We start from the raw sequence: 19,898 nt of genomic DNA, 5'->3' as shown, positions 1-19,898 counted from the left end.
CAGGCTTATGTATCCACCAATAAAATCTCGACACCCCATGACCCCGCCTTTTGACTCATAAACATCTAATCAGGTGAGTGATGGAGGCGGGTCAAAGTGAAACTTTAACCAGTACTACGAAAATACGGGACTTGACTGGCAGGCAAGGAGGGGTTGACGGGAGCCTTAGGAAGGCCGCTATTGACCTTCGCCCCTCCCCCTGGACTTGGCTGGGGCTGGCTCTAGTGCCCCGCCTTCTATGACAAATTCGCGGGCGTAAAGGGAAATACCTCCTCTAGGGATCCGGAGCCTGGGAATTTAAGTAACCCTGACATCAGCGCTTCCTCCGTTTAGTGAGGCTTCAGGGGACAGGAGTATTTGGGGTGGCCGGCGGGCGGTCTGAGATGTTTTTTGGTGGAGTGAGACAATGGCAACTACAAGAAGTGGTAGCTTGGAGACGCTTTTTCAGAATCGTATGTAAATGTAAATAAAATAATATTTGGAAAACTTTGCTGTTTGTAATATGAAACAGAAAGGAAAAAGGGCGGGCTTACTGGGAAATGCAGTGTCGAGAGGCAAATTCCCCGGGAGCCCTTTTCCTGCCGCTATGTATGTGCATGGGTGTGTGTGTGTGCATATATGGTGTGTATGTGGTGTGTTGTGTGTGTGTGGTATGTTGGCTGGGGGAAAGGAAGTTTGCTGGTGTGTGGAGAAAGTAGGAAGTATATAGACTTCAGTTTCCCCAGCCATAAATAGGAACGATAATAACCACTTTGTTCACTGTCAGCACTAGCCAAAATGGGGTGGGGTGGGTAGCCACACACAGAGAGATTAGGAAAAGTGGTTCAAAATCAATGATCACATATACATATTCATATTCTGCTTCTCACCATTCTTTCAGTAAATAGGAAAGAGATGAACTATAAAACTAGGCACATTTTTTTAATGAACTACAAACTAAATTACAAATAATGTTAATAGCAAGAGCACTCAAGGACAAGGGTGACAGAAACAAATCATAAACAAAAAAAAAAGTTTTTTTTTTTTTAAGCACTGTCATTACAAAACCCGAAGGTGCACATGGCAACAAATCCACCCACTCTAACCAAAAAAAAAAAAAAAAAAAAAAGCCAACCTTACTATGGGATATAACCTGAAATATAAATATAATTGTTCATCCTTCTTTTAAAGAAATATTTTTGCCCATGCCCTCACTCAATCACAGCCCTGAAAAAGTGTCAGTACTCTCAAAATGATGCCTAAACCCTAACTTCCAACTCCTATGGGGTAGGAGGTGGACTTCAGAGGAAAATGGGATCAGGGATCCCTGGCAACTGAAGAACTAAGAATACTAAAAGGAAGAGAAAAATTCAAACATCTCTCACCTGCCTCATAAGGCCATGGTGAAGCAATAGATTGGAATGAAGCACAATCCCTGTCCCAGGGCCTCCCAAATTCCTTATGCCTGTAGAAGGGACAAACAAGGGGACTGGGGCCAATCATTTTTCTGCAGCCCCACCCGGGCTGAGTCTTGAGTCTCCCAGCCTATTAGGTGAGGCAGAACACGAACTAGGGTATAAACTGATTGGATCTATTTTTTCAACCGAATTCTTTAAAATAGACTCCTCCCAGTGGTTTTGTTTGACTTGGTTCTCAAAAGTTCCAACTTAGCCCCCTGCTATCATTTGGCCTTTACAAACATTGTGGCAGCAGGAGGCTTGGGATCCTGGTCATCCCAAACACTGGAAATAATAATTATGGGGCATTCAGAGATTGGTACGGCAAATCTAACATGTAGGAAGGCTTTTTTTTTTTTTTCTTTTTTTTTTTTTTTTTTTTTTTATAGCAACCCTCTTCAGCAGTAACTAAGAGAAGGGGGAAAGGGTGGTGGAGGCTAACTTAAGTGCATCTAATACTGAAACTTCCTTTCATTTTCACCGGTTCCTCCCTTTCACCCCTGTATTCTCAGAGTTGGCTGGCCAAGACTAGAAGGTGAGTGTTTAAGGCACGATCAGAGGGCCCACCTGAGTCCAAATAGCCCAAGGCCAAGCCAGGTCAAGCCCACACTGGAGCAGAGGGTGAGATTAGGGCTGGGGGCTTCGAGAAGGCTATCAGAGTCGAAGATGGGGTACTGGCTTGGTCACATCCTGGAAGAAAGGGTGAGCCAGGGCTGCCTTGGCCGAAATCCGCTTGTTAGGATCGTAGTGCAGCATTTGCTAGAGGGAGAGATGTATGTTGACTTCAATCATGTGTTAGTGGACTAAACGGGCAGCAGATGTTCCCAGAAATCAGGAAACCAGGACTCCTTCTACCCAAGGCGGAATTCTTACTTCCATCCTCCCATAGCTGAATCAGTGTGCCAACAGGGAGAGCAGGAACCAGGGAAACAAAATACTGAGGCCCAGATTTCAGGGTCTCATCCTTCCTTCATCCTGGAAAAGCCCTTCCCTGGGAGAAATGAATGAGGGAAAACAGGTGCCCACTCTCACCGATAACAAGCTCCGTCCATCTTCATCCAGGGGAGGTACAACTTTACTAAAATCTTGCCGGGCCCACTTGGGGAAACTTGGCTTGTAATCAGGCATAGAAGTAACTCCTGGCCACACCACCTCATCTGGGGTCCCCAGAGTCCGAAAGATCCGGAAGAGCTGGTCAATCTCAGAATCTCCAGGGAATAGGGCCCGGCGAGTCACCTGAAAATGGGGAAAGAGAAAATACCAAGACCTACGTTGACGTCAGTCAAAACTCTCCTCTATACAAAGGAGTTCCCACAGACAGTAGAAGGTCAGCAGGGCCCCATGACTCCCTCCCCAGGGCCTTTCATGGGGTCAGTCACACAGAACCTGAGACAATGAAGTCCCTTCATCTGTCTCCTCGCCCCCTCCTTCCTTCCCCCAACCATGGCTTTGCAGATCCCCAAGGCTGGGTGGGTCTGGGAGGGGCTGAATGTCTGCAATGCCACTGACATGTAGCAAAGGGATCCCAAGCCACTCACGGGGTATGGGGTAGACACTGCAGTCATCCCCCAACCTTGTGATGCAGCCACTTCTAGATAGGAGCACAGCGGGCAGAGGCTCTGTCTTCCATTTCTTCTGTGTTCCCCACAGTACCTAGCATGGTGCTGGCTACCCACTAGGTGCTTAACAAATATTTTTGGATGAATTGAGAGAGGAATACGGACAATTGTAAGGTAATGCACTGGGGGATAAATGCACATTACATATGTACGGGCTAATGGTCTTTAAGCTGTTGGTTATAACCCAGATAAAAGACAATAAAACATATTGCTGATTTGAAGCCTCAGCCTACTGCACTGCACTGTTGTATTAAAGGAGATAGGAGCTTCTACATAAAGCCAGGCCTCAAGGATCCTTCAATCTGAAAAGCCAGAGGTTGAAGGGAGACATGATCTAAATCTTTTTTTTTTTTTTTGAGATGGAATCTCGTTCTGTCGCCCAGGCTGGAGTGCAGTGGTGTGATCTTGGCTCACTGCAACCTCCATCTCCTGGGTTCAAGTGATTCTTCTGCCTTGGCCTCCCAAGTAGCTGGGATTACAGGTGTGTGCCACCACACCTGGCTAATTTTTGTATTTTTAGTACAGATGGGGTTTCACCATTTTGGCCAGGCTGGTCTCGAACTCCTGACCTCAGGTGATCCACCTATACCTCAGCTTCCCACAGTGCTGGGACTACAGGTGTGAGCCACTGCACTCTGCCTAAATCTACAATTTAAATGAAGGGTATGGATAAAGTGACCACAATTGTCTTTACTACATTGCTGGCACCACACAATAAGGTCTACAAGCCTTGAAATGAAGGCCTGAAATAAAAGAGGCACTAAATGGAATCATTCTCCCAAATATATGCAGACTCAGCTAAAACAGCTGCAGAAATGCTTTATGTCATTTCAGGGATAAGAGAAGTATACTAGGTACTAAGGCTGTTTGAGGATATCCTAACATTGTGGTTGATATTGGGGCAACAGTTGCATCCTTTCCCACCATTCCCCTTGGTGCTACTTTAGAGACAGAACCCTGTGATAGAAGGGCCATAGGTCTGGGCCAAGAAACAGTTCTGTTGTTCTTGAATGTGGGGAGGAGGGGGCTGGGTGAACTTGGGCAAGCCTCCATACCATCTCAGCAAAGATGCAGCCCAGGCTCCAGATGTCCACGGCTGTGGAGTAGTATTTGCAGCCCAGGAGGATTTCAGGAGCTCGGTACCACAGGGTCACCACCTGAGGGACAGGAACAGGGAGAGGTGGAGTGGTTTATAGGGTATGGAGATTCCCACATCTCAGTTCCCCAACACTACTCTGCTAACTCATGGCCTCTTAACAAGCAGTTTCCTTCCCTCCCTCTTTCCCCTCTCACTGATTTCCAGTCCATAGTTCTGGAGACCATATTTTCTGAACCCCCAATTTGAGATCTTCCTGGAAAAACTTGAGACAAATGGTCATAATTTGATTTTGAAATTTTTTCTTTTTGTAGATTTGTAGAGATGGGGTCTTGCTATGTTGCCCATGATGGTCTCAAACTCCTGGGCTCAAGTGATCCTCCCACTTCAGCCTCCCAAAGTACTGGTATTACAGGCGTGAGCCCAGTTAGCAACACAGTATGAATTCCATGCATGCCCTAAGACTCTTGAAGATGTCAAGAAATTATTTCTACCTAGTAAGAAACTGTTAGCCAGATATTTTTAGTAAATTTGTGAATACCCTAGTTAACACCTCTTGGGAAGCTCAGAGAAGAAAGGCATAAAGGGACTCACCTCATGGGTGTAAGTACGAACAGGGACTCCAAAAGCTCTGGCTAGTCCAAAGTCTGCTAGCTTGATAGCCCCCTCTGTGTTAATAAGCAGATTCTGAGGCTTAAGGTCTCGGTGGAGGACCCGATGAGAATGGCAGAAAGCTAGGCCCTGGAGCAGCTGGAACAGATAGCTCTGACAAAGAAGAAAGAGAGGACTGTGTTTCTCCATCACAGTGAGCAGACTGGGTTTGCTCTGTGACCCCAAAGCTCTACTAAAGCCTTTACTATGTTGGATTATAGTTACATATTTACAAGCTATTTCTCCCAATGGACTGTCAGCCCAGAGAGGATAAGGACCAAGTCTTACTCAATTTTGCTTCCCTTTTCTACATGCTGTGCATTGAACAAATGTTTGTTAATAAAGTAGCTCTGGGAGTGAAGAATCCAGCCCTAAAATAGACAATAGAGACTTACTAGCTGGTTCTTCCACCAAACAGAAGGGCTTTTTGGAGGAATTTACCAAGTGCTCTCAAATCCCATTTATCTGAGTTTCATCTGACCTCCCACCTGAGTTGCTAGGTTGACTCACTAGAGTTTCAACTTTGATTGTTCAGTCCAACCCTAGGGTTAATGAATATAATGAGCAGGGAAGGAGACACAAAAAGAAGGGGAGTGTGTGTGTGTAGGAGATGAAGGCTCAGAAGGAGGCCAAGATCATAAAATATCACCCTGAATTGCCTGCCACCAGTCCCCCAAGACATGCCCATGATGGGAGGAGCTGATGAGAAGCATTACCTTGATGAGGGGAAGAGGAATGCCAGTGAGAGCAGAGGCATCCATAAATTTCTTGAGATCTTGGTGCAGAAATTCAAAAACCAGGTAGAGTTTATTTTCTGTGTGAATGACATCCAGCAGCCTAGAGAAGTAAAGTTTGAGGAAATGGAGGTGCGAGAGAGAGAAAAGCCCACACTGTACAGACAACTCATCCTCCTTTCCAGCTGGATTGCCTCTCAGACACATACTCACTTGACAATATTAGGATGGTTAAGCTCCTTAAGCAGAGAGATCTCTCGGATGGCAGTACTGGGCACACCCTCAGTCTCACTTGGAGAGGTTGGGAAAGCAGAGATGGGAATATGGTTACAAATATTCCTTTTTCCCCCACCTAGTCATTTCTTTCCCCCAAGGAGACACCACCCAGCACCCCCTAGGAAAGTCAGAGAAAAGAAAGGGTGCTGGAAAGAGCTAATTCTTGGGTAGTCAGGGTGTGGCTTTTGCACATATTAAGGTCATTATCTCGTCTTTTCCCAGGGGTAGGTAAGTAAAGCCGTCTGGTGAAGGTGAAGCAGGGAGGCTGTAATGGGGAAAAAAAAAAAAAAAAAATTCAGGAGTAGCCCCCAGTCTCTCCAGAGGGGCCAGTGAGGTTCAACTGCCATTCTTTGGAAAGAGGAGAGAATTCTAAGGTGAGGGTGGGGCAGTGAGGAGAGCTCTTCATTCAGAAAGGCGCTCCTCGCCGGTTCCCACATAACTCTACTCCATGGAGAGTCTTGGACCTCATCTCGGAGGCCTCCTTTCTCTCCCCGAGTCTCTGTGTTCGCACATTTGGGGGCACGATCCGGCTCAGTTTGGGAAGAAAGTTTTCCATGGATTCCACACCATCCTATACTCTCCCCAGGGAGTATAAGTATACACTCCACCTTCTACTGGCCCCCAACCCACTTCTCCACTTCTAAAGAAGTCCGTCCCTGTTGTCTTCCGGTCCCTGGACGACTACCCGCCCGTGGGAGATTGGGGGGGGACAGTCAAGGAGGTCCCCAGTTAGGAGTCCCGGGTACAGAGGCCACTCACGTGTCCAGGCGGATTTTCTTAAGCGCCACCACTTCTCCCGTCAACTTGTTTCTGGCTTTGTACACAACTCCGTACGTGCCCTCTCCGATCTTTTCCACCTTTTGGAAGTTCTCCATGAAGCGCCAGCGAGTCGGGTCAGCCCGGCCCTGGAGTGGGGGCCTGGGAACCCTGCAGAAGGCGGACCCTGGCTCTCGGGGGCCGAGGAGGGGGAAACAGGGCCCAGTATCGTGCCCCCGGGTCGGGATGGAACGCAGTATACCTCTCGCTCTTGTCAATTTGGCCAACTTGAAACAATGTTGCCGCCTCCCCCCGAGTTCCCGACCGCCACCAGAAGCCCCGCCCCTGCTTCCCGCGTTTCCCTGGCTCCGCCCCCAGGCATTTCTATTGGTCAACGTCAGAGCCGGGGGGCGAGTGCAGCGCTCCTCCCCGCAAATGACCCCGCCCCAGGCAAGTTTGGTTCTTCGGGGGCTAGACAAATTTCTTTCTCGGTGGGGCGGCTGAACAGTCTTCCCAAGTACCTACTTTGGGTCCAAGTTTCCTACCTGTGTCTCTAGTCTGTAGGGATTTCTTGATTTCTAACTCACTATTTTCACCACTCCTGGGGAAAATATGTATCGACCTAAGGTTAAATTCCACCTGGCCCAGGAGCCTCCTTTGAAAAGCAGGAAACTAGGAATCTCGTTGTAAAGAATTCCTGGGCCTCAGAGGAGTCATTGCCTCTGCCTCATAGCCTACGCTGTCTCTGTTTTGGGATGCAGGGTTCTCTTTCTGTTTTTTTTGAGAAGTTCCTGGTTTAATTCACTCTCCCATGATGAACTGTTGTGTCTGGTATGTGTTATGCAGCTGCGTTTCAGTCAGCCCTTGCCCGGGAGTATATGAGAGTGACCCAGTGAAACCAGAAACTGCCATTGAGTAGCAGGATGGGAAAGCAATGTCTAGGGACCAGGATCCCTTTGTCAGTTTTTCCTTCTTCCTCTTCTCTGGCCCCTCCCAGGCCTTCTCTGAGGGAGAAGAGGAAGGGCTATGCAAATGAGCACCCTTTTCTTATATAGGGGCCTATCCCAGTCCCCCCAGTGCCTTTGGTTGCTGGAGGGAAGAACACAATGGATCTGGTGCTAAAAAGATGCCTTCTTCATTTGGCTGTGATAGGTGCTTTGCTGGCTGTGGGGGCTACAAAAGGTATGTGTGGATATGTGGACATGAGCAGGTGTGAACTTGGGGATGAATTCCCCCTGCTCTGGTTTCTCTCCTCCTAATGGGAGATAGCGGCAATATTTCAGGCGTCTCCCACTCATTTGATTTAGTGAGAATGTGGGCACCTGGGCTCCCTCCCTACATGGAGATTTGGGATTGAGCCTGAAAATAATCTCATATGCTTGGAGGGGCAGAAGAATAGAAGGTCTCTGTGGCACTGATTCTGAGGCTTCCTTGGCAGTGAGCTGGAGCAGGGGCTCCAAAGGGGTGAAATGTGCGGGAGACTCTTTTAAGAAATGTCTCTTGGGGTAGGAGATTTAAAGTGGGGAGTCAGAGAATGTAGTATTGGGTAAGAAGACTAAGGAGATACAATCCTCTCCCCTTGTGATGGGTACGGGTGAACACAGCCCAGACCTTTTGTTCTGGGGCTGGGAGAGATAGGCAGAGGGGTCTCAGCTGAGAATCACATGAAAGGGCTCTGGGGGATTGGGCCTCGTGACAGGAGCAAGGGGAGGGGTTGAGGTGGTGAGAGGGTCTGGAATGTCCCGTGCTGCTCTGAGGAGAGTTGGAAGTGGAGAATGAATGGGGTATCTTATGACTTCTCTTGCTCTAGTGGTGGGATGCTCAATGAGATGATTCCAGATCCTCCCCCAGCAGAATCAACTAGGGTTACAGCACACATTAGAAAGGGGATGAGGCCGGGCGTGGTGGCTCACGCCTGTAATCCCAGCACTTTGGGAGGCCGAAGTGGGTGGATCACGAGGTCAGGAGTTCGAGACCAGCTTCGCCAATATGGTGAAACCCCGTCTCTACTAAAAGTACAAAAATTAGCTGGGCATGGTGGCGCATGCCTGTAGTTCCAGCTACTCGGGAGGCTGTGGCAGGAGAATCACTGGAACCTAGAAGGTGGAAGTTGCAGTGAGCCAAGATCACGCTACTGTACTCCAGCCTGGGTGACACAGCGAATCTCCGTCTCGAAAAAAAAAAGAAAAGAAAGGGGATGAGGCCTGGCACAGTAACTCATGCCTGTAATCCTAGCACTTTGGGAGGCTGAGGTGGGTGGATCACTTGAGGTCAGACCAGCCTGGCCAATATGGCGAAACCCCATCTCTACTAAAAATACAAAAATTAGGTGGGCATGGTGGTGCGTCCCTATAATCCCAGCTACTTGGGAGCTGAGGCATGAGAATCACTTGAACCTGGGAGGCAGAGGTTGAAGTGAGCTGAGATCACACCACTGCATTCCAGCCTGGGCAAAAGAGCAAGACTCTGTCTCAAAAAAATAAAAAAGAAAGGAGATGAGGAGGCTCACACCTGTAATCCTAGCACTTTGGGAGGCCGTGGCCATAGGATTGCTTGAGCTCAGGAGTTCAAGACCAGCCTGAGCAACATAGTGAGACCCTGTCTCTACAAAAAGTAAAAAAATTAGCCAGGCCTAGGCCGGGCATGGTGGCTCATACCTGTAATCCTAGCACTTTGGAAGGCCAAGGCAGGTGGATCACCTGAAGTCGGGAGTTTGAGACCAGCCCGATCAACATAGAGAAACCCAGTCTCTACTAAAAATACAAAATTAGCTGGGCGTGGTGGCGCATGCCTGTAATCCCAGCCACTCAGGAGGCTGAGGCAGGAGAATCGCTTGAACCCAGGAGGCGGAGGTTGTAGTAAACCGAGATCGCGCCATTGCACTCCAGCCTTCCAGCCTGGGCGACAAGAGCGAAACTCTGTCTCAAAAAGAAAAAAATATATATTATCTGGGCCTGGTGGTGAGCACCTGTGGTCCTAGCTACTTGGGAGGCTAATCAGGAAGATGGCTTCAGCCCAGGAGTTTGAGGGTGCAGTGAGTGATAAATGTGCCACTGCACTCAGGGTGAGAGAGCAAAACCCTGTATCAAAAGGAAAGGAAAAGGAAAAGGAAAGGGGAAAGAAAAGGGGAAAGGGAAGGAAGTTTCTGCAGGAAAGGGAAAAATGGGGTGAGGGTAGTTTTTGCTATACAGATTGGAGGGGAGGGGAGAGAGGCTTCTGCAGGAAAGGGGAAAATGGGGTGAAAGTAGTTTCTGTTGTGCTGAAATATATGCATTATATCCCAGCCCCGCTTTCTCCCTAGATGCTTAGTCTCACAGATTTCTAGGAAGTTCTTGATCTGACTTTCCTCGCTGTGCTGCAGTTTCAAGTCTTTTTCTTTTACTACATTCCTTAATGTATCCCGGAAAGAGTGTGTTCACACCCACCCACCCAAGGCTCTTAAAAAAAGATTGTGCTTATATTTTGGATCCTGATTTTAAAAATCATAAGACATTTTTCTAGATATTCATGAAATTTTATATGGACTGAGTTTGATAATTTTGTCTAGCATGAAATGGCATTGTACTTATGCAAGAAAATACTCATATTTTTTAAATTTGTAGGGTTAAAATAATACAATGTTTGGGATTTGCTTTTACATACTTTAGCCAAAACAAAAACAACAACTAGTAAGGATAAACAAAGCAAATGCGGCAAGGTGTTGATAGTTGTTGGACCTGGGTAGGGCAGATGGAGGTCCAGCATATCCTTTTCTTCACAGACCTCTCTTGGTCAGTTACGATAATTTTGTCTACCCTGTCCCCATGCCCAATCTCTGCCAGCCTCTAATCCATCCTCCTCACTGCTTGCCATCATGATCTTTCTAAAACACAAATTTGATCATGTTCAAAAGTAAATTTTTTTTTTTGACACGGAATCTTGCTCTGTCGCCCAGGCTGGAGTGCAGTGGCGAGATCTTGGCTCACTGCCACCTCTGCCTCCCGGGTTCAAGCAATTCTCCTGCCTCAGCCTCCTTAGTAGCTGGAACTACAGGCACCTGCCACCATGCCCATCTAATTTTTGTATTTTTAGTAGAGACAGGGTTTCACTTGGCCAGGCTGGTCTTGAACTCCTGACCTTGTGATCCACCTGCCTTGGCCTCTCAAAGTGCTGGGATTATAGGCGTGAGTCACAGTGCCTGGCTAAAAATAAATTTTATGGCATGTGAATTATATCTTGATTTAAAACAAAACAGGTCAGGCACAGTGGCTCACACCTATAATCCCAGCACTTTGGGAGGCCAAAGCAGACGGATCACTTGAGGTCAGGAGTTTGAGACAAGCCTGGCCAAAATGGCAAAACCATGAAACATGGCAAAACTAAAAATACAAAAATTAGCCGGGTGTGGTGATGGGCGCCTGCAGTCCCAGCTACTTGGGAGGCTGAGGAACGAGAATTGCTTGAACCCAGAAAGCAGAGGCTGTAATGAGCCAAGATCACGCCACTGTATTCCAGCCTAGGGGTAGAGCAAGACTTCATCTCAAATAATAACAATAATAATAATAATAATAATAATAATAATAATAATAAGTAAATAAGGGTGTTTTTTGTTTTTTGTTTTTGAGGTGGAGTCTTACTCTATTGCCAGGCTGGAGTACACTGGGGCAATCTCGGCTCACTGCAACCTCCGCCTCCCGGATTCAAGCGATTCTCCTGCCTTAGCCTCCCGAGTAGCTGGAACTACAGGCGCACACCACCACACCCAGCTAATTTTTATATTTTTAGTAGAAACAGAGTTTTACCATTTTGGTCAGGATGGTCTTGATCTCTTGACCTTGTGATCTGCCTGCCTCAGCCTCCCAAAGTGCTGGGATTACAGGCATGAACCACCACGCCCAGCCGAATAAATGAGTTTTAAAAATGCACTTCGGCCAGGCACAGTGGCTCATGCCTGTAATCCCAGCACTTTGGGAGGCCGAGGCAGGCAGATCACCTAAGGTCGGGAGTTCGAGACCAGCCTGACCAACATGGAGAAACCCCATCTCTACTAAAAATACAAAATTGGCCGGGCGTGGTGGCACATGCCTGTAATCCCAACTACTCAGGAGGCTGAGGCAGGAGAATTGCTTGAACCTGGGAGGCAGAGGTTGCAATGAGCTGAGATCGTGCCATTGCACTCCAGCCTGGGCAATAAGAGTGAAACTCCATCCCCCCCCCGCAAAAAAAAGCACTTCGAATGTGAGAATGAATTGGGTGACATGAATAGAGTATTATCCCTGAAAAGGGACTGAAAGGATCCTAGGGCCCTTCATGGCACATTCCTTTTAGGACCCAGAAACCAGGACTGGCTTGGTGTCTCAAGGCAACTCAGAACCAAAGCCTGGAACAGGCAGCTGTATCCAGAGTGGACAGAAGCCCAGAGACTTGACTGCTGGAGAGGTAGGAACTTTGAAGTTCCAGGGGAGGGCATGGTAGGAATGGGATGAGGAAAAAAGCAAGATGACCTGCGCTGATTGTAGCTTGGGAAGAAAGGGAGAGGAAACATATACAGGGAGGGGAAGCCCAGGAGTCCCAGCTAATGTAGCTTTCCTTCCCAGGTGGTCAAGTGTCTCTCAAGGTCAGTAATGATGGACCTACACTGATTGGTGCAAATGCCTCCTTCTCTATTGCCTTGAACTTCCCTGGAAGCCAAAAGGTATTGCCAGATGGGCAGGTTATCTGGGTCAACAATACCATCATCAATGGTGAGTACTTCTCTATTCTAGGTCCTTATTCCTAGGGCTCAGGTTCCCTGGTATGCCCAGTGAGCTCAGGGAATGCCCCTTCCTCCTCTACTTTTTTGTTTTTGTTTTTGTTTTCGAGACGGAGTCTCGCTCTGTCACCCAGATTGGAGTGCAGTGGTGCGATCTTGGCTCACTGCAAGCTCCACCTCCCAGGTTCACGCCATCCTCCTGCCTCAGCCTCCCGAGTAGCTGGGACTACAGGCACCCACCACCATGTCTACTTTTTTTTGTATTTTTAGTAGAGACGGGGTTTCACTGTGTTAGCCACGATGGTCTTGATCTCCTGACCTTGTGATCCGCCCACCTTGGCCTCCCAAAGTGCTGGGATTACAGGTGTGAGCCACCACGCCCAGCCTCCTCCTCTACTTTTTAAAACAAGTTATATATGTAATACATACTCATTGTAGTTAAAATTTTAAAACACAGAGAAGGCTGGGCGCAGTGGTTCACACCTGTAATCCTAGCACTTCGGGAGGCCAAGGCAGGCAGATCACGAGGTCAGGAGATCGAGACCATCCTGGCTAACACGGTGAAACCCCATCTCTGCTAAAAATCCAAAAAAAACTAGCCAGGCATGGTGGCAGGCGCCTGTAGTCCCAGCTATTGGGGAGGCTGAGGCAGGAGAATGGTGTGAACCCAGGAGGCGGAGCTTGCAGTAAGCCGAGGTCGCGCCGCTGCACTCCAGCCTGGGCGACAGAGCAAGACTCCATCTCAAAAAAACAAAAACAAAAACGAAAACAGAGAAAGCGGCCGGGCGCGGTGGCTCAAGCCTGTAATCCCAGCACTTTGGGAGGCCGAGATGGGCGGATCACGAGGTCAGGAGATCGAGACCATCCTGGCTAACACGGTGAAACCCCGTCTCTACTAAAAAAATACAAAAAACTAGCCGGGCGAGGTGGCGGGCACCTGTAGTCCCAGCTACTGGGGAGGCTGAGGCAGGAGAATGGCGTAAACCCGGGAGGCGGAGCTTGCAGTGAGCTGAGATCCAGCCACTGCACTCCAGCCCCGGCGACAGAGCCAGACTCCGTCTCAAAAAGAAAAAAAAAACAAAAACAAAAAAAAAACAGAGAAAACAAAAAGAAAAGAAAATTACAGCTGTAGTCCCTGCTACTCAGGAGTCTCAGGTGGGAGGATCATGAGCCTGGGAGGTCAAAACTGCATGATCATGCCACTGCACTTCAGCCTGGGTGACAGAGTGAGACCCTGTCTCAAAAAGCAAAAAGAAAAGAAAATTACAGTCCCTAAAGTGGAGGACAGCAGAATTCAGCGGACCTAGAAGTTGAACAGACCTATATTTAAACTTGTCCTTGATATGTGACCTTGGGCAAGTTACTTGTTTTGTGTTTCCCTTTTTTTTTTTTTTTGTTCTTTGAGACAGAGTCTGGCTGTGTCGCTCAGGCTAGAGTGCAGTGGCAGGATCTCAGCTCACTGCAACCTCCGCCTACTGGGTTCAAGTGATCCTCCCTCCTTAGTCTCCTGAGTAGCTGGGGGTAGCCTCCTGAGTAGCTGGTACAGGCGCATGCCACCATGCCTGGCTAATTCTTTTATATTTTAAGTATAGACGGGGTTTCACCATGTTACCCAGGCTGGTCTCAAACTCCTGAACTCAAGTGATCTGCCCACCTCATTGTGTTTCCATTTCCGAAGAAAAAAGGATTGTTGTAAGGATTAGAATGTGATAATATGTGTAAAGTATTTAATGTAGTGTCTGCTGCAGCCTACAGTAAAGGCTAAATAAATGTTATCTAGTGCTGTTATTTATTTATGTATTTATTTATTTATTTATTTATTTATTTATTTTGAGACGGAGTCTCGCTCTGTCGCCCAGGTTGGAGTGCAGTGGTGCAGTCTTGACTCACTGCAGCCTTCACCTCCCAGGTTCCACCGATTCTCCTGCCTCAGCCTCCTGGGTAGCTGGGATTACAGGCTCCCACCAGCACGCCTGGCTAATTTTTGTATTTTTAGTAGAGACAGGGTTTTACCGCGTTGGCCAGGCTGGTCTCGAACTCCTGACCTCAGGTGATTTAACCGCTTCAGCCTCCCAAAGTGCTACGATTACAGGTATGAGCCACTGCGCCTGGCCCCTAGTGCTATTATTTTTATTCCACTAGCTAGAGCAAATCACTCTAAATATTTTGATATGTGGCTATGTATATACATATATACACATACACATATATCTTCTTTTTGTTTTCTTTCTTTCTTCTTATTTTATTTATTTATTTTAGAATCAGGGTCCTTCTCTCTCTCCCAGGCTGGCGTACAGTGGTGCAATCATAGCTAATTGCAGCCTCAACCTCCTGGGCTCAAGTGATCTTCCTTCCTCAGCCCCTGGCGTAGCTGGAACTACAGGTGCATACCACCACACCTGGCTACTTTTTAAAAAATGTATTTTGTAGAGACAGGGTCTCGCTATGTTGATCAGGCTGGTCTTGAATTCCTTGCCTCAAGCAATCCTTCCACCTCAGCTTCCCAAAGTGCTGGGTTTACAGCCATGAGACACCACACCTGGCCAATTAAATTATAGCTTCCGGCCAGGCACAGTGGTGCATGCCTATAAACCCAGCACTTTGGGAGGCTGAGGCGGGAGGATTGCTTAAGCCCAGGAGTTCAAGACCAGCCCTGGCAACATAGCAAGACCATGTCTCTACAACAAAATAAAATTAGCTGGGTATGGTGGTGCATACCCGTAGTCCCAGCTACTCAGGAGGATTGCTTGACTCTGGGAGGTTGACACTGCAGTTAGCTGTGATCACACCACTGCACTCCAGCCTGGGCATCAGAGGAAGACCCTGTCTCCAAAAGAAAAATGTAGTTTCCACACCCTCAGCCCCCAACTGCCACCTCAAATGGTTATACCATGGAGAATGTACTTTCTAGCTAGGGAATATTCCCAGAGCCCCTCTCTGATACCCTGGGAACAATTTTAGGGGTTTTGGTATATAAAAAAGAATGCCAGGGTTTGAGAGTGACTCTGTATTTACCTTTCAGGGAGCCAGGTGTGGGGAGGACAGCCAGTGTATCCCCAGGAAACTGATGATGCCTGCATCTTCCCTGATGGTGGACCTTGCCCATCTGGTCCTTGGTCTCAGAAGAGAAGCTTTGTTTATGTCTGGAAGACCTGGGGTGAGGGACTCCCTTCTCAGCCTGTCATCTACACTTGTGTTTACTTCTTTGTACCTGATCACCTTTCTTTTGCCCGCCCCTTCCACCTTAACTTCTGTGATTTTCTCTTATCTTCATTTTCCTCTTACATCTTTTCTCTTCCATAGCACCTAGCCCCCTTGAACTCTATCATAATTCTTTCTGGCAGCTTTTCCTCAATTATAGTCCTACCCCATGGAATGCCTCATTAGGACCCCTTCCCTGTCCCCCAATATCACAGCCTTCCAAACACCCTCAGAAGTAATCATACCTCCTGACCTCCCATCTCCAGTGCCCTGTTTCTAAGCCTGTCCCTCAGTCCCCTTTGACCAGTCATCTCTTCTTCCTTTCCTTTCATTCCAAAAACTTCAGGCCAATACTGGCAAGTTCTAGGGGGCCCAGTGTCTGGGCTGAGCATTGGAACAGGCAGAGCAATGCTGGGCACACACACCATGGAAGTGACTGTCTACCATCGCCGGGGATCCCGGAGCTATGTGCCTCTTGCTCATTCCAGCTCGGCCTTCACCATTACTGGTAAGGGTTTAGGAAGGGGCAAGGCCAGTCATAGGGCAAGAGAAGGCAGGGAGGCTTGGATGGACTGGAAAGGGGAAAGGTGAAATGCTGTGCAAACTTAAAGTAGAAGGGCCAGGAAGACCTAGGCAGAGAAATGTGAGGCTTAGTGCCAGTGAAGGGCCAGCCAGTCAGCTTGGGGTTGGAGAGTGTGGCTGTGAAGGGAGAAGTTGTGGCTCAGGCCTAGTTCTCACCTTTTCTGGCTCCAATCCCAGACCAGGTGCCTTTCTCCGTGAGCGTGTCCCAGCTGCGGGCCTTGGATGGAGGGAACAAGCACTTCCTGAGAAATCAGCCTCTGACTTTTGCCCTCCAGCTCCATGACCCCAGTGGCTATCTGGCTGAAGCTGACCTCTCCTACACCTGGGACTTTGGAGACAGTAGTGGAACCCTGATCTCTCGGGCACTTGTGGTCACTCATACTTATCTGGAGCCTGGCCCAGTCACTGCCCAGGTGGTCCTGCAGGCTGCCATTCCTCTTACCTCCTGTGGCTCCTCCCCAGTTCCAGGCACCACAGATGGGCACAGGCCAACTGCAGAGGCCCCTGACACCACAGCTGGCCGAGTGCCTACTACAGAAGTCGCGGGTACTACACCTGGTCAGGTGCCAACTGCAGAGCCCTCTGGAACCACATCTGTGCAGGTGCCAACCACTGAAGTCATAAGCACTACACCTGTGCAGATGCCAACTGCAGAGAGCACAGGTACGACACCTGAGAAGGTGCCAGTTTCAGAGGTCATGGGTACCACACTGGCAGAGATGTTAACTCCAGGGGCTATAGGTATGACACCTGCAGAGGTGTCAATTGTAGTGCCTTCTGGAACCACAGCTGCACAGGTAACAACTACAGAGTGGGTGGAGACCACAGCTGGAGAGCTACCTACCCCTGAGCCTGAGGGTCCAGATACCAGCTCAATCATGTCTACGGAAAGTATTACAGGTAAGAGGACCAGTGTGAATGAGGTTCATGGAGGTGGGGTACCCTACTCTACTCTATAAGTCTTACCCAGGACTCAGACATTACCTAATCCTTTGCTTAGCACTGTGGTCCCCTCAGAGCTCTCACTGGCCTGGCTATAAAGCCCTCCAGTCTCTATTAATGACACGGAATAGATCTGGAGTTCAGGAAACCAAAGTCTTCCCCTAGGCCATGAGAGAAGAGCTTGTTGCTTTCTCTACTGCTGAGAATGGTTGGCGAGACCAGGGAACAGACTGTGATCATTTACATAATATTTATAGCTCATTTTCTGTTCAAGCATAATTGCACAGAAATCCTTCCCAGATTCCGAGATCCTGATCCTTCCATTTCCCAACCCTGGATTCCCATCCCAAAGCAAAAAGGGAGGAATGAAATAGTGATGCTTGAATGAGTTAACACATGTTGAATGTCTAGCCTAGGACCTGGCATAGTGTGAGATGTGATAAACATTTGAGAATTTTTTAAAACTCCAGTGCCACCCCTAACTGTGATTCTGGAGGAGTCATTTTCTTCTTCTAGGCTTCAGTTTCCTTATCTATAGAATAAAGTTTACCAGGTCTTATCTGATTCCAAGCCAGTGACTCTAGAATCCAGTAACTCTGGTTCAACCTGAAAAAATGCCTGCTTGGCCTCTGCCTCCAGATGAGTCATCTGTCTCTTGATCTTGCCTCCTCAATCCTCTCCTGCCAGGTTCCCTGGGCCCCCTGCTGGATGGTACGGCCACCTTAAGGCTGGAGAAGAGACAAGTCCCCCTGGACTGTGTTCTGTATCGATATGGTTCCTTTTCCGTCACCCTGGACATCGTCCGTGAGTCCTGCCTACTTTGGGGGCTGATGGAGGCAGCTGTGTGCTGCCTAGGGCTGGTCAGTGGAAGCACACCTTGGGAGGAATTACTCACCTACATAGGAAGAATACCCAAATGCCAGAGTCCTCATTTGAAAGCACAGGGATGAGATTGGTGGAGCAGCCCTGGGGCTTTCCTGTCTATGGGCTTTTGGGGAGGCCAGGTAGAGGAATCCTAACTTGATAATCTTGCAACTCTGCAGAGGGTATTGAAAGTGCTGAGATCCTGCAGGTTGTGCCATCCAGTGAGGGAGATGCATTTGAGCTGACTGTGTCCTGCCAAGGGGGGTGAGTGTCCCACTAGTGTGCTGATAACTCTTGGGTTGACTGTTTCTCTGCTCTCTGGCATTTAGTGTCCCTTCCCAGATCCCCTTATATATTGTGACACCTCTTCCAGGCTGCCCACGGAAGCCTGCATGGAGATCTCATCGCCAGGGTGCCAGCCCCCTGCCCAGCAGCTGTGCCAGCCTGTGCCACCCAGCCCAGCCTGCCAGCTGGTTCTGTACCAGATACTGAAGGGTGGCCTGGGGACATACTGCCTCAATGTGTCTCTGGCTGATGCCAACAGCCTGGCAGTGGTCAGCACCCAGCTTATCATGCCTGGTAGGTCCTTGGACAAGAGCTAAGATGACGAAGGGAGTGGATAGAGGGCAGCTGGCAAGGAGCAGACACTGAATGAAGCAGTGCCTGGGATTCTTCTCACAGGTCAAGAAGCAGGCCTTGGGCAGGCTCCCCTGTTCGTGGGTATCTTGCTGGTGTTGATGGCTGTGGTCCTTGCATCTCTGATATATAGGTAAGAGCCTCATCACACAGCTCAGACCCCCTTATCCCTTGTTATCACTACTCACTCTTCCTCAAGGGAGAAGAAACCATCTCTCCCTTTAAGGAAGCATGGTGTCCAGGAAAGAGCCTAGTCTTGTACGTTAGCCAGACTTGGGCTGCAGTCTTGTTTGTGGGACCTGGGGAAGTAGCTTAACCTGTCTAAGCCTCTGAAAAGTAGGTAAACTAATACTTGCCCTGTGGAGCTGCTGTAAAGATTAGAAACAATGAGTAAAGCACCTGGCTCTGAAGCAAGAGTGCAATAATTGATATTCGTGACTGTTGTTAATAATATGAAGAGTGGGGGCAGTTTGGGTAAACTGAGTTTTCTTTTTCTTTTTTTTTTTTTTTTTGAGACGGAGTTTCACTCTTTTTGCCCAGGCTGGAGTATAGTGGCATAATCTCGGCTCACTGCAACCTCCACCTTCCAGTTTCAAGCGATTCTCCTCCTTCAGCCTCCTGAGTAGCTGGGATTTCAGGCACCTGCCACCACACCCGGCTAATTTTTGTATTTTTAGTAGAGACAGGGGTTCACCATGTTGGCCAGGCTGGTCTCAAACTCCTGACCTCGTGATTTGCCTGCCTCGGCCTCCCAAAGTGCTGGGATTACAGGAGTGAGCCACCATGCCCAGCCTGGGGTAAACTGAGTTTTCTACCTGCAAGAAGGGCAGATCCCCCAGGCCTGGGGTGGCATGATCCTCAGGCAGGGAAGCTTATGGAGTGAGGGAGGAATGCACAGAGGTTACCACAGAAATAAGAGAGGGTAAACCTTGGAGTTGAGGAGAAGGGGAGGGAGCTAGGATCAAGGCTAAGCAGACTGGGATATAGGTGTGTTCCCTTCTTTGGAGAAGCACACAGACAAGCTACTTTTGTCCATTGCTAACCAGTTTATCCCTTCTCCCAATATCAGGCGCAGACTTATGAAGCAAGCCTTCTCCATTCCCCAGCTGCCACATAGTAGCAGTCACTGGCTGCGTCTACCCCGCATCTTCCGCTCTTGCCCCATTGGTGAGAACAGCCCACTCCTCAGTGGGCAGGAGGTCTGAGTACTCTCATATGATGCTGTGATTTTCCTGGGTTGACAGAAACACCTATATTTCCCCCAGTCTTCCCTGGGAGACTACTATTAACCGAAATAAATACTCAGAGCCTGATGCTGGTTTTTCGGTCGCTTCTTGGGAGAATCTATGTCATTTAAGGAGTGAAGGTATAAAA

General features: G+C 48.5%; 2 protein-coding genes across 5 annotated transcripts; one reads left to right on the top strand and one right to left on the bottom strand.

The window, feature by feature from the left end:
• Positions 1-897: 897 nt before the first annotated feature.
• Positions 898-6,938, bottom strand: CDK2 (cyclin dependent kinase 2). 2 transcript variants are annotated; one of them, XM_073020849.1, is made up of 8 exons: positions 6,572-6,916; positions 5,750-5,827; positions 5,519-5,639; positions 4,746-4,916; positions 4,111-4,212; positions 2,975-3,118; positions 2,469-2,672; positions 1,790-2,195 (listed from the first exon to the last, which is right to left on the bottom strand). In XM_073020849.1, the coding sequence occupies exons 1-8, from the start codon at positions 6,685-6,687 to the stop codon at positions 2,091-2,093; spliced, it is 1,041 nt and encodes a 346-aa protein (XP_072876950.1). In that variant the 5' UTR covers positions 6,688-6,916; the 3' UTR covers positions 1,790-2,090. The 2 variants fall into 2 exon arrangements, with proteins under 2 accessions (XP_008001773.1, XP_072876950.1); XM_008003582.3 differs by lacking the exon at positions 2,975-3,118 and having other exon boundaries at positions 898-2,195; positions 6,572-6,938.
• Positions 6,939-7,576: 638 nt separating this feature from the next.
• Positions 7,577-19,837, top strand: PMEL (premelanosome protein). Of its 3 annotated transcripts, none has more exons than XM_037996972.2 (12): positions 7,577-7,750; positions 11,876-11,986; positions 12,145-12,291; positions 15,322-15,456; positions 15,847-16,008; positions 16,260-16,745; positions 16,872-16,982; positions 17,712-17,828; positions 18,068-18,152; positions 18,262-18,467; positions 18,570-18,657; positions 19,594-19,837. In XM_037996972.2, exons 1-12 carry the CDS (start codon positions 7,675-7,677, stop codon positions 19,727-19,729), a joined length of 1,860 nt encoding a protein of 619 aa, XP_037852900.1. In that variant the 5' UTR covers positions 7,577-7,674; the 3' UTR covers positions 19,730-19,837. The 3 variants fall into 3 exon arrangements, with proteins under 3 accessions (XP_037852900.1, XP_037852898.1, XP_008001775.1); XM_037996970.2 differs by adding an exon at positions 14,296-14,391 and having other exon boundaries at positions 16,260-16,982; XM_008003584.3 differs by having other exon boundaries at positions 16,260-16,982.
• Positions 19,838-19,898: the final 61 nt, after the last annotated feature.

The sequence above is a fragment of the Chlorocebus sabaeus genome, chromosome 11 (assembly GCF_047675955.1).
Source record: "Chlorocebus sabaeus isolate Y175 chromosome 11, mChlSab1.0.hap1, whole genome shotgun sequence".
Classification (NCBI taxonomy): domain Eukaryota; kingdom Metazoa; phylum Chordata; class Mammalia; order Primates; family Cercopithecidae; genus Chlorocebus; species Chlorocebus sabaeus.
The sequence above is the reverse complement of the archived record's forward strand: the minus strand, read 5'-3'. Positions and strand labels throughout refer to the sequence as shown.

Excerpts from the sequence above, each read along its gene's own strand:
- CDK2 (XM_073020849.1), bottom strand. The coding sequence starts at position 6,687 with ATGGAGAACTTCCAAAAGGTGGAAAAGATCGGAGAGGGCACGTACGGA. Across the intron at positions 5,640-5,749 it reads AACCATCCTAATATTGTCAA|GCTGCTGGATGTCATTCACA; the intron begins GTGAGTATGTGT and ends TTACTTCTCTAG. Across the intron at positions 4,917-5,518 it reads TTCCTCTTCCCCTCATCAAG|AGCTATCTGTTCCAGCTGCT; the intron begins GTAATGCTTCTC and ends CTTCTTTGTCAG.
- PMEL (XM_037996970.2), top strand. The coding sequence starts at position 7,675 with ATGGATCTGGTGCTAAAAAGATGCCTTCTTCATTTGGCTGTGATAGGT. Across the intron at positions 16,983-17,711 it reads GTCTACGGAAAGTATTACAG|GTTCCCTGGGCCCCCTGCTG; the intron begins GTAAGAGGACCA and ends CTCTCCTGCCAG. Across the intron at positions 18,658-19,593 it reads CTTGCATCTCTGATATATAG|GCGCAGACTTATGAAGCAAG; the intron begins GTAAGAGCCTCA and ends TCCCAATATCAG.